The 15713-nt window shown below is 39.7% G+C and overlaps 1 protein-coding gene across 2 annotated transcripts in view; it reads left to right on the top strand.

The window, feature by feature from the left end:
• The window catches only part of FGFR4 (fibroblast growth factor receptor 4), a 38653-nt gene that overhangs the window by 20041 nt on the left and 2899 nt on the right, over positions 1-15713 (top strand). The window contains exons 14-16 of one of the 2 annotated variants that reach the window (XM_033927603.1): positions 9217-9339; positions 9593-9663; positions 9833-9970. In XM_033927603.1, the coding sequence (XP_033783494.1) occupies positions 9217-9339; positions 9593-9663; positions 9833-9970 (332 nt within the window). Of the gene's footprint in view, positions 1-9145; positions 9340-9592; positions 9664-9832; positions 9971-15713 lie in introns of those variants that run through there. The other variant, XR_004537514.1, reaches the window with a different exon arrangement.

Below are 15713 nucleotides of genomic sequence, written 5' to 3'. Positions count from 1 at the left end.
ATTAAGAAAGTAAACACCCAACATTCTACATTTGATTACTTCCAGCATGGACAGAGACAGAAAACTTAAAATGTGTCCTTTCATAGACAGAGACAGAAAATCTATCCTTTCATTACAATCCCCTCTTACGTCATGAAAATGACGTCATAAATGCACAGCATGAGCGTGGAGGGAGAGATATTCTAGATATGTCTCTTGAGGAGGGGTTTTAGGGGCTGCAATGAGTCAAACAGCACAGGAACAGTCTCTTTTACCCACCCCTGCATCCAACTAAAATACAGATCCCAAGGATTAGATAAACCAGAATTACGTTTAAGTTCAACATTCTTATTGATAGTAATAAGGGACTCAAACCTAGCCTTAACCTGGTCTCGGGCCTTGAATTCATCTGGGACCCCTATCTCATCTATGTATAGCTAAAGTGCACTGGCCTATCTACTGGCTGAGTAGTTTAATACGGAGCCGGAGGTCTCCACAGAGCCAGTAAATATCACCTAAAGAAAAATCTAATGCTGCAACAGTGAAGCATACCTATAATTTCCAAAAAAAAATACTAGGCTGTAGTTAAATTTCCAGTATGCCTCGGACAATAGTTTCTGATTAATACATTAACACATTTTAGAATCAGGACTACTTGAAACCGTCTTCCTGCCCTCAGGGTCTATCTGCATCCCCTTGCCAGAGTCAGATTGATACAATTTCCCATAGGCCTTTGGTGACACCAGCTATGCCAACCGAAAATGCTGAACGCCTGCAACGGCTATGCTGACATCTTCCATATTCTTTGAAATGAAAGCAAACTTGTGGTACCCTTAGCCAGCTTGCCTCGCTTATGCCTTGCCAATCTCTAACAGTATATCATAGCTGTCCTCCAAGCTATGAAGATGAATAGTTCCCATTATGAGTTCAAACCTCTGTCTTAGGTCGTATAGGCCATAATCTGGGCGGGGATCCCAGTATGCCCATATCTTACCCGTCGTTGAGCGAGTGAACGTGCATAAGGGTTGTAGGAAACTTTCTCAGGAGGCCCAGACAAAAAGGTACAAGGATGTCATAAGAGAGTATGTAAGTATGGGATAAGGGATAATATTATCTCTGACCCTGGTAATGGTAATGCAATAGGCCATGCCAAATTAAAACCAAATTAGAACCAAATTAGCAAGTTGTCAGAGAAGATACTGGAAATTCATGTATAACTGCCTTAAAAGCTAGAAGGAACTTTGTGAGAAAAGAAATGTACACGTGTTTCACTCTACAGCAAAGGAGAATCATAACAATATATAGCAAAATTTGTAGAATAGTTAAGATAGGATGAATTAAAACATTAAATACATGGTTTGCAGTGGGCGAATACTCAAAGAAAAGTTCCAAAGCTTGAGACATGAGCATCTTGGAGCAAATTTTGTGCAATCTGTCCATTTTCAAAAGTGATAGTATGATTCACTTCTTTGGAGGTTTTCTTAAGTTGTTCAATGTAAGTATGGAGTTCAGTAAAGTTCAGCAGCTTTTGGAATGTCTCATTCCCCATTCCAAGAGGTAGTGGATGTACAGCATATGAAGTAAAGTCTGAAATGTCCATAGAATAGGTTAAATAGGAGGAATTGTACAGCAAAGCGTTCTTAGGAAGGTGGCTTTCTCCGATGAACAGGAAACATTGTGTACAGCATGTGTGGAAAAGTCTTTGCAGTCAGGGTGCAGGAAGATGAATTACAGTCTAGCAGGAACCGGCAGTCTCTTTAAACTGGTGAGATGCACACTTGGGATGAAATGATGTTTGCACAGGATCTGTTGTTTGCACAGGATCACTGGAAATTAGTGGTGTTCACCCTTGAGATGAAATGATGTCTGTGCATACAGGGAGGGATTTGAAAAGAGTCCCGATATCATTCAGCAGCTGTACTCCAGTGTGATAGAAAATGGAGGAGAAACCATGTTGCCTGTACTGAATGTAGAGAGAGAGAAACCAGGTTGCCTGTACTGAATGCATAGAGAGAGAGAGAGACTAGTTGCCTGTACTGAATGTGGCAACATGTAACAATATTAATGCATTTATAGTTATGGCAAAAGACAGACAATAATCAGGTACTTAAGGTTCTTAATCAGACATTTCAAAAAGATATGTTTTTTTGTGTGCTGCATATAACTATTATGGCAATTCAGAGAGACCATAATTCTGTACTGAATGTATTAAAAAAATTATGTCAGAAATGTGTACTGAATGGTTCATATCAAGTGAGCACCATAGAATATAGATATAGAATAAAACCTTTTCTTAAAATATAACCCCTAACTAAGCTACATTTAGCATATGCAAATTATAGGGAAAAAAGAACATTGCGCAATTTGGCTAGTTAAAAAAATTAGGGAAAGAGCTAGCTTTAGAAATGGCCAATATTATATATCCTGGGGTACCCCCTAAACTAAAACAAATAGACAAGAGACAGACCACATAGCACAGACAACATAAAACACAAATTTTGAGGCGTCGGCATTATTCTTCCATCTGTCAAGTGTTCAGGGCTGAATTTAACTCTGCAAATAAACACATTGTTATAGAAAAACAAAACAGAGATGAAATGCATATCATAACCATCTCATATTTAGAAAAGCTAATGTCTCTTTGGATCGTCTTTATCTCTGCAGTGACAAAGAGGATCCCTGGAAAACACCAGAAATATCCTAGTGCCAAAACTGGGATGGGCATGCGCTGCTAAGAAAAAGAAAAGAAAAACACATTTTAATTTTGCAACATCCTAATTTCAGCTAAAACAATAGGAAGGAATTTTTTCCATTCACAAATGTGCCAGCTGTGGCCTTCCAGATCTTATCTTTAATAGTCCTATTCATGCGTTCGACAACACCGAAACTCTGTGGGTGATATAGGAGATGAAATTTCCACTCAATGCGGAATGCGATAGCTAAATCTTTGCATACTCTGGCAGTGAAAGCAGGACCATTATCTGTTGATGTGTGTGGGACATCCCCACCTAGGGATGATTTCGCGAAGTAAAATGTTCACCATAGTCTGAGCAGTTTCATTTGTAGTGGGAAAAAACTTCAGGTTATCGGGAGAACATGTCAACAATAACAAGGGCAGCTGGTATACAGGATTTCCCCTCTTTGCACCAAAGTCCGTCCGAAGGGCGGCTTTGGGCACCGGCCAGATGGGCATTGATTAAGCCAGTGACCAGGGTCTCCGCAATTAAAACATCCAGTACTTCTAGATGGATTATTACCATCTCAATCGGAGACAGGGGCCCGCCCGCTACGAAACCCGTGACCCCTTCTTCCGCGAGGAGCGGACAGGCGCGGTCCCCAGGTAGGTAGCTGGCCCTAATAATGCAGGATTTCCCAAGGCTTAGAGATCTCAAAGCGTAGGAGAGTGTTGCGTAGTGGTTAGCGCTACAGCCTAAGGAACCTGAGGCTTGGGGGTTCAAACCCCGCACTGCTCCTTTTTTCAATCTGAAATTATGCACGAGAACTAGTGGGCCATTCTGAAATCATTTGTTTGACCAGAATCTGCAAAGGAGAACGGAGGTTAGAAAGGAAAGTCTGAATAAGTAGGGAATCCATATTTGCATGGGCACTAAGACTCATTAAGCCTCTTCCACACCTATCAAGCTCTGTCTGCAATCCTAATCGAATCACATTGGATTCCTGTTACTCATCGCATTACCTTTAAAATCCTACTTTTAGTTTTTAAAACACTGTCTTTGAACGAACCCCAATTCATTAATAACTATTTACTCCCCATAGTATATCACTTTCTTTAAGGTCCATGGAACACCTTACCTCAGCATGTAAGAGAAGAAAATGACCTAAACCATTTTAAAAGCAATCTGAAGAGCTTCCTTTTTAAAGACGCCTTTAATTTATTTATTCCCTATTCCTATTGCCCTCATCATTCACGTCTTCCCTTGTGTTCTATTAATACAATTGTAGTTCTGCCCTTTCTTCCTTATGCATCTGTTAGTTTGTATGTCAATATGTCAGGCTCATGTAATTTACTATAAATAAGCATATGTGTACACCTTTTGTTTTTTATGATCATATTAGCACTATAATTAAATCTACATTTTACAGATTACGTAGGATACGATCTATTGCAAAATTCCTATGTCAGAACATATCCATTAAACTCATAGAAAATATGACCATGTTACACCCCTTTTGATAGATGCACATTGGCTTCCAGTTAATTTCGGATAACGTACAAACTCTGTCTGCTTGTTTTTTTAAATCTCTTCTTCATAAGACCCCAGCATTCATATTTAAACATTTAATTCCTTATCATTCAAACAGAACCCTGAGGTCTAATGAGCAAAACTTATTAACCATTCCATCACTTAAAATTATTAACACTAGACGTCAATTTATTTATTTATTTTTTTTATTTTTTTTTTTTTTTCTGTAACTGCTCCTCAAACTTGGAACGATCTTCCCATTTATCTGCGGAATGAGCAGGATTTAGGAAAATTTATTTTACCCAATGTTATTATTTAAAGTTTGTTTTTGTATTGTATTGTCCTTATTTGACTATAGAATTTGATTAAGCGATTAATCAAGAAAAATAATAAACCTGAAACTTGAAACTTGATTTGTAAATTGCTTAGCAAATTAAATTAAGCTATTCAATAAGTTAAAAATAAACTTGAAACTTGAATCTCACAAATTTCCATATCTTTCTTGCTCTATCTGTAAAACTAATTCTGGCACCTGTATTAATTAAAGTTAATTTATCCTGACCCTCTTTAAGACAATTGCCTCCAAATTATTCAGAATACTGCCATTAAAATCATTTCACCTTAAAAGCTCAAAAATTTGATCATGTCACACTACTTTTGATTAACTCCCATTGGCTTCCCAAAGATCATTGATTTACTTATAAAATAATGTTACTGATACATAAAACCATAGCTTCCGGTCTACCTGATTTCATCAACAGGTTATTAATTTCCCACAACCTGCATCGCACATTACATTCTTCTTATCAAAACCTGTTATCCATTTCCTCTTTAAAACACCTTGGCACCGTGCATACTAATAAAGTTCATCACTTGATAAATTTAAAACTAGCTTGAAGGCCTTTCCTTTCAAAGACGCATTTGGAGTATAATAGTCCTTTTAAGGACTGTAATGGGACTTTGCTCCTTGCTTTTCTTATTCATTTTAATCTTTTCTACAAAGTGCTAGATTATTTATTTTTTTTTTTTTTCCCTTTTGTTTTCATCCTTCTCTCTTTTTCATTATAATTTGTTTTGCTTTGTTTTTAAATATATGCCTTTCTGACTGTCTGTTTTAATAATTACACAAATGTATTTCTACCCTTTTTCATTTTGTTTCTGTAAGTTCCCCAAACAAACCTGAAACCTACTGGCCTACAAACAATGCTGAAAACTAGTCAGCCTGCTTGTCACTACAACAAAGGACAAAGACTGCCACAGAATCAGCTCTAGGACACCCACTGCAAAAACCAAACCTGATCCAATACATATTGTGACAGGGAAGTGCCTGTCAGCAGTTTAAACCCGGTTTTAAACCCTGCCTTGCAAAGGGCTGTCCCTATTCCTAAGCCCAGGAAACTGCCCAGCAACCCTGTGCCCATCACCAAGAGCCAACAGGTAGGGCAAGGCAGAGAGGCAAGGACAGAAACCATAGCGTTCTTTCTCCCTTAGTCTAACTGTGAACTAGTATGAATAAATTACTTAGAGCCTGAGAGGAAAGCCGGAGGTGAGAACCTGTAATTAACCTCTCCCGAAAGCTTGCACGGAACTTAGAGTCCCGAGAATTCTTAACCCTTAAGAGCAGTCTGAAATGGTTGGGTAATAAAGTTCCCTAACCCTACCCTGGGAGTTTGGGGTAGTGGGGGCATTGGGCTTCAGGTGGGACAGTGCTAAAGCTTCCTAAAGATTTTTCAAACAGAAAAAGCAAAATCAGGAGAAAACGTTTTTGGTTTTATTTTATTTTTTTGCTTTTCTGCCTGGACAGCAGGCTGGACTGTATGAAAGTATGCTTTTGTCCAAGTCTCCTCAACACAGAGGGACTGCTGGAACCCTAGTGCTGCAAACTGAGGGAAATAAAAGAAAAGCTGAACTTTACCACTAACGCAGCCTCCACTAATTATTTCACTGTTTCCCAGTGGGAATTCTCCTGGGAGCGCCTGGTCCCCACACCTGGGGCGGGAGCTGGGTTGCCAGCACTAGGCTTAACCCCGGCCCCGCCACAATATATGCAGACGACATCTCCATCCTAACAGCATAACAAATGAAATCTCAAAATACATTACTCATATAATGACTGAAATAGAACATTGGACAAGCAACTTCAAACTGAAACTTAACACAGAAAAAAACAAAAATCTTCCTTGCAAGCCCAACGGATAATAAAATTACCAATTCAACGCTACATATAAAAGACCTTCGTTTAGATTACTAGTGCAATCACTAGTGCTTTCTACCCTGGACTATTGTAATATCGTTTATTTGGGTATCATTCAGAACTCAGCTGTCCGCTTGATACTGAAGCGAACAAAGTCTCATCTGTCTAGGAGGTGGAAAATCCTAAGTGTCTTTATGACCCATTAGAAAAACAATATCACAATGCAGGAATTTTTTCAATAACAAAAAAAACAATGTGAAAATGCAGAAATTTTCGCTTACCTTACCTTATAAGCGAGGTACATTAATAATATACAATATAATCTTATACTCTATAAAATCTTATCTAAGCAATAGACGAGAAAGCGCATGCAAAGAATAGCACAGATGACAGAATGCGCAGACGTTTCTATAAATCCACAATAGAGACTTTCCAAAAGTCTTCACTTAATTTCATTCTTCCCGAAAGAATGGATTTTCACGGCAGGAATTTACCGAAAACTCCACATTAATATTTGTCCTTACCAAAAGGACAGTGTCCTTGCCAAAAGGACAGTAACCGCGGCGGGTTTACCGAAAACCCTACAATTTAAATAAAGGGTTGGAACATGATGCCAATACCTGTGAGTATTAAAGAACAGAATTCAAAATTCAGAAATACTCACAAAATATTGGCAATGTCAAGTCCATCACGGACGTAGCCCCCAAATTGAAACGGACAAGATTCGTTTCTAGGTCCCGAAATAACATTCTGTCATCTGGAGGCAATTCCCCCCAGAAAGAAAGATAGATAGCCAGTATTCTGAAGAGATTTTTGCCTGATTTATTATGAGTCTGCAAAACATTTATATATCTGTTACATATCAGTGGTAACCATCACAAGAAAAGGGGGATGGACAAGAGAGGGGAGGGGGTGCGTGAGCAGGATATGTACTTCATTGTTTAAATCTTAAAGGTGTTAAGAGCTGTGGGGGGTTGAGCCTTCCTGTCTCAGACAACTAACCTAGTTAACATAAATTAAATGACCTCTTCCCAAACCATTAAGAAAGTAAACACCCAACATTCTACATTTGATTACTTCCAGCATGGACAGAGACAGAAAACTTAAAATGTGTCCTTTCATAGACAGAGACAGAAAATCTATCCTTTCATTACAGTAGTAGTTTCAAATTTTCAAGTTTTATTAAAATTTTGATGTATTGCAATATCATTAATTCAAAGCGATTTATAATTAAAAACGGGGTCTTAATTATTAACTAAAACCAACACAAATGGATCTGACGTACCAATACATAAGGGTAGATACATAGTAGTAGATCTGTTTTAATTTGCACAAGAGGATTGTATTTCATAATTATAATGAGTGGTCATTATTTTTTTGCATAAAAAAAGGAGTGCTTTTTTTTTTTTTTTGATTGTTTAAAGTTTGATAAATAAAGTACGTTATATTCATTGCATGTGAATATTTCTGGGGAAGGGGGTCCACAGTTTTCATCAGATTCTTAAAGGAATCCGTGACTCAAAAAAGGTTAAAGAGCTTACAGGATACAATTTGCCACAGACAGTCCCTGCTCAAAAGAGCTTACATTCTAGTCAAGACAGACAAACTGACAAGAAGGTGCATCAATACACCATGCTCAGGTGGAGGAATTACAGAGGGAATGATAAGACAGACTAAGGTTTTGGGGGAGGGAAGAAGGGTGTCATTTTCAGACAAAGAATTTATGTATATTCAGCTCAGGCCTTTACAGGTCCAGGAGGTATATTCCCTGACCCCGAGGCTCACAAACTAGGGACTGCATTCACTAAAGTAGGCACACACATTGTTATTTACAGAGAACCTGTATCTACAATAGGACCTGTGTTAATAGGAGGAAGTTAGCGGATTCAGATACAGTTGTTTTCATTGCAATGTGGTCCAATGAGTTTCATAAATGGGAAACATCCATACTTGGATCTCATCTGTTAAGGAAGGATTGGAATGGCAGAAAAGGAAGGAGCACCCCTTTATGTGAAAAATAATATCAAGGCAACTGAAATGCCAGAATCATGGTTCATTCCTCTCCCAAGTATTTTGAATATCCTAAATATTTCTTGTGGGAAGGCTTTGTCAAAGGCACAAGTAGGTTTCTTATTCCAATGTTATTTCATGACTACACCTCATGAAATCTTCAAAAATTCTAGGCATTACAATTGATTCAACTTTGTTCTTTGACATTCATGTCAATCTATTCAGGAAACTTTGTGAACTACATAGAATTAGAAAGTACTTCTGACTATTTAAAGATTATCAATCTAGCTTTCATCCATTCACAAATGGATTATTCTAATCTAATACACTAGATGCTGGCCCATTCAAGGGAGGAAGTCTGGTCATCACCAATCCATCCCTCCTTCTTGCCAATTCTTAGCCTGCTGCATAAACTCACCTAGGCCTGGTCCAGCTAAGGTGAAAGGGGAGGCCAGGAAGGGAGCAGTAACTTCAGGAGCGCTGTCTAGGGGGGGGGGAGGAATAATCCTGGTATCTCACAGGGAAAGGTGTTTGCCTGGGTGCCCAATACCTTGCACCAGCCCTGCCTGCCTATAATTTCAGTATCATTTGTACCCTATTGATTATCCTCCTTCCACCAGGTCTATATTTTCATTTATTGTCATATGTTCTAGTTCTCAAGTCTGGTATTCACAATTTGTCTGGGGTAAATTACAGTCATGTCCATCTTCCCCTTTTCTTGCTGGTATTTTTTCAAGTTCTTTTCTGAGCTCCTCAGGAACTACTCTTGTCTCTACTGAATCATGAAATCCCTTACTACCTGGCTGCTCAGTGTTTCTGTTGCTGCAGTGCATCCATCGTGACTTGGCTGCCAGGAACATTCTAGTGACTGAGGAAGAAGTCATGAAGATTGCTGACTTTGGCCTTGCCAGAGGAGTCCATGACTTTGAGTACTACAAAAAAAATGGCAATGTGAGTCACAGGGAGGAAAACAATGCTGGGTGACACTGGGAAGGGAGGAGGGGACAGTGAGGTGCATGGCAAGAAGGAGGAGGCAGCAAGAGGGACCAAGGAGACACTAGTTGAAAGGAAGAGGACAAGGAGGAAATGAGGTGGCATTGAACACTGAAAGGGAGAAGGCTTGGAAATGTTGGGTAGGAGGATAAGGGTTTCACTAGGGTTATTAGAAATGTTGAGGCATTCTGCTTTCTGTCTCTCCATGTAGGGTCGTCTACCAGTGAAGTGGATGGCACCTGAAGCTTTGTTTGATAGAGTGTATACACACCAGAGTGATGTGTAAGTACAGCTAATCTCACCCAGACCTGAAAAGAATTAGGGTGAACTGCTGGAGAGAAGGGGCCGAGTGTGGTCTGCTGTAACTGGGAAATGCAGATCTCGACACCACCTGTAGCAGACATATGCTTTACCTAACCAGGCTTATCCCATTTCCTTCTTTGTCTTTCAGGTGGTCTTTTGGGATCCTGATGTGGGAAATCTTCACACTTGGGGGCTCACCGTATCCTGGGATCCCTGTGGAAGAACTCTTTAAACTGCTGAGAAAAGGACACAGAATGGATAGACCTTCCCACTGTACACATGAAATGTACGTTTAGAATACTCTTATTCTTCTTCCAAAGGTCCTCCTGCTTCACCCTTATTGCTTTTGCTGCTGATCTCAAGGAATTATGTGCACTAGCCCCTTCTGTCTGACTCTGTAGCAGAGAAGGTGACATGTCAGCCTTGGGGGAGCAGGAAGGCATGTGCAACATGAAGACAGGTGAGATATGGGGAAGCACTGGAAATGGATGAATGAAGTTGGGAATGAGAGCTGAAGGAAGGATGAGTGGGATGAAAGAACATTGAGGGAGAGAGATTCATAGAGACTGAGAAGGGGAAACAAATGAAGGTGTTGTGGTTTACTAAGATCAGGGGACTCCAAACCTTTCACAAGAAGGGCTACAATAAACATTGCATATCAAAGAGAGGGCAAGGGTTCCCTCTCAAAAAATTTGATGTACATAAGGAGAAGGAGGATGAGGGAGGTAGAAGGGATGTACAGGAGCGAAGCAGTACGTGAGAAGTAGGGAGGAGAACTGAAAGGACAGCTGTAAGCTTCTTAGGTGATAGACCCTCAGGAGGTTGAGAGTCAGCAGGCTTGGGATCCCCTCTCCTTACAAACCCTCTTCCACTAAGGATGGAGTCAGGCCAGGGAATCTTGAAGGAGGAGAGTCACTGAAAGGTAAGAGGCTTGCTTTCTCTCCTGACCACTTTTGAATTGTAACCATAGGGATGGGAGGCTTGAGGATCACTAAAGCATTGTTTCCCAAGGCAGTCCTAGAGTACCCCCTTACCACAATGAATATACAGGATAACTTTTGCATACAATGTTAACAGTGTATGCAAATTGTTTCATGCATATTCATTGTGGGTATCCTGAAAACCTGACTGGCAAGTGAGTACAAAACAGAATGGAATGTCACAGGAACCGTTGTAAAATAAAATGTTGATTTAATGTAAATGTCCAGATATAAAACCACAGAATAATAGATTGCCATTTCCAGGAGCAATTGGTATTTCACATATCTTTGTATTATTGTGTGGTTTTATATCTGGGCATTTACTTTGAATAAACTTGGACTTTGGACCATAGGTCCTTTTTTCTGTTTTTTTCTTGCTCCTCTGGCAAAGGAATACTCCCAAGACCAGCTTGGGAAACACTGCACTAAAGGGTCTGTATTATGGGATACTGCAGGATTACTAGCTCAACCCAGGTCAGTGAAATAGGTCATCCACTCCTGGTTTTGTCCTGTTGCAAACAATGAGTATGGTAATAGTTACAGTATAATTGTCCTGTCCATTTTCATGTCTCTTAATCAGAGCTTATTATTCATGTATTTAGTTGACCTGAGGTGAGTAGACGGCTTTAGAGGGGGTGAGAGAGGGGTACTGTGGATGGTGTTTTTGTGTGCACTATATTGGAAAACCACTGCATTTGAAACATAGAAAAATGAAGGCAGGTAAAGACCATACGGCCCATGTAGTCTGCCCAACCATGCTATCTCTTTTAGAGATCCAACATACTTGTCCCAAGCTTTCTTGAATTCAGATACACTTTTTGTTTCCACCACCTCCATTGGGAGGCTGCCCCTGAAAAAGTACTTTCTGAGGTTACTTTCACCTTCATCTTTCCAGAGTTTCCTTTCATTTGAAAGAGAATCACCCCATGCACTTTCATGTAGCCTCCAGGGCTCTCTGATCCAACAACCAAAACCTACTTACCATTCCATCGATACTGCCCATACGCCGAGAGGTTGGATAGGCTGGGGCTCTTCTCTCTGGAAAAAAGGAGGCTCAGGGGAGATATGATAGAGACCTTCAAGATCATGAGGAGCATAGAGAGGGTGGATAGGGACAGATTCTTCAGACTGAGGGGGACAACAGGTACGAGGGGGCATTCGGAGAAACTGAAGGGAGATAGGTTCAAAACAAATGCAAAGGGTCGTGAACACTTGGAATGTGCTACCGGAGGAAGTGATCAGGCAGAGTACGGTACAAGGATTCAAACAGGGATTGGACGGATTTCTGAGGGATAAAGGGATCGTGGGATACTGAGAGAGGTGCTGGGATGTAACACAGGTACAGAAAGCTAACTAGGTAATAAGTATAGAAACCCAACAGGTCGTGCATGTGCAAGACCGGAGGGTTAGGACTACGATGGGAAGATAGGACTTCAATGGGAAACCAAGGTGGCAAGGGAGCCCCTTCTGGTGATTCAGACAGGTCATGACCTGTTTGGGCCGCCAAGGGAGCGGACTGCTGGGCAGGATGGACCTATGGTCTGACCCGGCGGAGGCACTGCTTATGTTCTTATGACACTACTCGCAAATCCATTTTTTCAGTCACCCTTCCACTGGATCTCCGACTAGAAAACTCTCTAGAAAAATGTAAAACTAAGCTCAAAGACTTTTCTTTTTAAAGACGCCTAAACTCTCTAATCCCAGCTCTCTCAAATAATTCTTATACAACTCTTTGAAGTAATTTGGAAAATCAAAACGCTTCTTTTGAAGCCAGCCCTACCCCAATGTATTTCCGCCTCTACACTTACCTCCTTTTGTTTTTATTTTTCATCTCGATATATTTACAAACTTGCCTTCCCTCTTCTCCCTTCATCTCATGTACATCGGTTTGATTATGCCCCCATATTTTTTAAACTTTTGATATAATAATTCTTTTATTTTGACATTCTATTTTTAAACTTATTTTATTGTAAACCGTTTAGATACCCAACTGACAAACAGTATATCAAAAGTATGGAAAACTTAAAAACTTATGCCACTAGGTATTTATATGTCTCTATCATTTCTGTGGAATGAATCATGTGTTTGGGGCAGACGTGTGTTAGGGGACTATGGAAGGGCTATGGCTCAATGGGAACACCTGCCTTTCAATCGCTCCTACCCCACTGACCTTTTCTTGCTACAGAAAAGGCATAACTTTGCTGTTTCAGTGCAATTTGTACACTTTCAGGTCCCATTGAGTCTCTTGTACCTCCTCCCTCAAATGTGTCCTACTGTAGTTGATAATTTGAAAGCAGGACAGGGGTGGGGCAGGAGAGGAACTTGAGTAGCAATAGGTCAGGGGTCTCAAAGTCCCTCCTTGAGGGCCGCAATCCAGTCGGGTTTTCAGGATTTCCCCAATGAATATGCATGAGATCTATGGGCATGCACTGCTTTCAATGCATATTCATTGGGGAAATCCTGAAATCTGACTGGATTGCGGCCCTCAAGGAGGGACTTTGAGATCCCTGCAATAGGTGATGGTATTTTCTCTTGTAAAAAGTTGGCAATTCTAGCTTGCATAAAGATAGGCCCCATAGGAGCTGTAAGTGAATTGGAACTGCAGGCCTAGAACAGTGTCTGGAGGAACAGCAGAACCACAGACTTGGAACTGCTGGAACTGGGCCTGGAGGTACAGCAGAACTGCAGACTTGGAACTGGAATCAGAAAGAAAAAAGAGAATAGATGATCCTGGAGCAGAGAGATTTGATTACATGAACTCTGCTCACAGAAAGCTTGTTAGCTTTCAGGTTGCTGCTACTAGCTTCCTGCTTCCCAGAAACCCCTTTAACTGCTCTGGTTGTGGTCTGGAGGTCTTTTATTTTATTCATTAAATTTTCTATACTATTCTCCCAAGGGAGATCAGGACGGTTTAAATGAATTTATTCAGGTACTCAAGCATTTTTCCCTGTCTGTCCCAACAAAGACAAAATTATTATGGTTTGGCCCAGAAATGGGTAATTTGCCATCTTCAGTTATCCTTAATTCTGGTGATATTTTGCATATAGAATCATCTTCTAGAATATTGGTTGTTTTGGATTCTTCTCTCTTCAATGCCAGGTAAATAATCTTACCAAAAAATGTTTCTTTAGTCTTTGCATGTTGAGAAAAGTTCATAATCTGTTCCATCAAGATCATTTTGCAGTACTGGTTCAAACCATTTCTTGGCACAGCTGGATTACTGTAATTCCACTTATGTGGGATTAAGTAAAGGAAACGAGAAAGGGCTGCAATTGATTCAAAATGCTGCAGCCAAACTGATTTTTGGAAAGAAAAAATTCAATCATGTGTCACCTCTGTTGAGGAAATTACATTAGATTACGTTTCAATTAAGAGTTCAATTCAAATGTGCCTGTATAGTCTTTAAATTTTTACATGGACTATTTCTTTGATGTCTTTATCTCTAAACACCGTGAGATCTTCGGGCACGAGAGTCTAATCTAATCTAATCTAATCCTTAGGTTTGTATACCGCATCATCTCCACGTTCGTAGAGCTCGACGTGTTTTATATAAACTCTCTTTTCCATCATTAAGAGGAATCAAGTCCATTGGTAAAATTTCACACTCCTTTCCATATTTACTAATGGTGATATGGAATGGACTATCTCCTCAAATTAGATCATATTTATCTCGTCAGATCTTTCACAAAACCTTAAAAACCACAATCGCTTTTTAGGCTATAGCTCCAATGAATGTTAATGGATCTTTCTTTGTGATCTAGGTGTGTGGGTCTAGGGGTTCGGATTTTCCAAACAGAAAATCTGGTAACCCTAAGTAGTTAATATTGTTCATTTCTTTTATTCAGTACTTTTTCCTTAGATGCTAAGTGTTTCAGCGCCATCTAGTGGATGTGTTTTGAATTCCTTTCTCTTTTCATTTGATATCTATTCACATGGTTAGTAGATCCTGTTTTTAAAGCTGTATCGCAAATAATGTCACAAAATCTATCCATTTCTTTTGTTGCAATTATAAATCAGAGTTTGTCTGCATTTGAATTGATAAATTTTATTTTGATGTTGTACCTAAAATGATGTCACAATACTCTTTTTCTTTTGCTTAGATTTGGTTAAGTTTATTTGTAATCAGTTCAAGGTTTTATTGATATTATTATATTTTTTCTTTATGTATTTTCATTTCTTATGTTACTAACAAATCAGTTTTTATGATATGCCAGCTAGTTATTTACTAAAAATTATTTCATCTATGTTTTTGATTATCTGCACCCCTGATGCAGGCTTCAGTGTTGAAGCCGAAACATGGAGTGTGTTGGGTCCGAGAAGCTTGCAAGAGAGACTGGCAAAGATATACAGTATGGACTGATGGTTATTTATATAGGTGTTGAATTCAATAAATTATTAAACTCAATTCCATCTCAGGTTGTTGTGTATGGTTCTCTCCCCATTTCTCCTTCTCTGTATACTTACCATGGGGTTGTCTTCTTTTTTTGGATTACACAAGTATACGTTAGCCCTTTATGTGAGACTGCTGCTAATTAGACATAGATGTCACAATTAGGGTTACCATATGGCTCTATAAAAAGGAGGAGCAATTAATGTACCTGGTTTTAAAAAAGGTTTGTACAAATTCCTGGAGGAAAAGAACCATAGTCTGTTGTTGAGCCAGACATGAGACGGTAGCATAGGATGCTGCTACTATTTGGGTTTTTGCCAGGTACTTGTGACTTGGATTGGCCTCTGTGAAGACTGGATACAGGGCTGGATGGACCATTGGTCTGACCAAGTAAGGCTATTTTTATGTTCTTATGAGACATCCAGGTTTTACCTCCATTGCTTTCAGTGGCAGAAAACCCCAGATGTCTCAATCTGTCCTCCTTTTTCTGGAGCTCTAAGGTAACCCTGGCCATAATACTCATTTATTTTTGGTTAAGATGGGGAAATAAGCAGTGGAGGATACCTTCCTTAGTTTCTCCTGTAAAAGGTTGGCTGAAATGAGCAGTTTTCAAAAACTTCTATGTACAAAAGAGCAGGTATAAATCCTAGCATGCAAGG

The sequence above is a fragment of the Geotrypetes seraphini genome, chromosome 18, assembly GCF_902459505.1.
Source record: "Geotrypetes seraphini chromosome 18, aGeoSer1.1, whole genome shotgun sequence".
NCBI lineage: Eukaryota > Metazoa > Chordata > Amphibia > Gymnophiona > Dermophiidae > Geotrypetes > Geotrypetes seraphini.
This window is presented reverse-complemented; position numbering and strand designations above follow the sequence as displayed.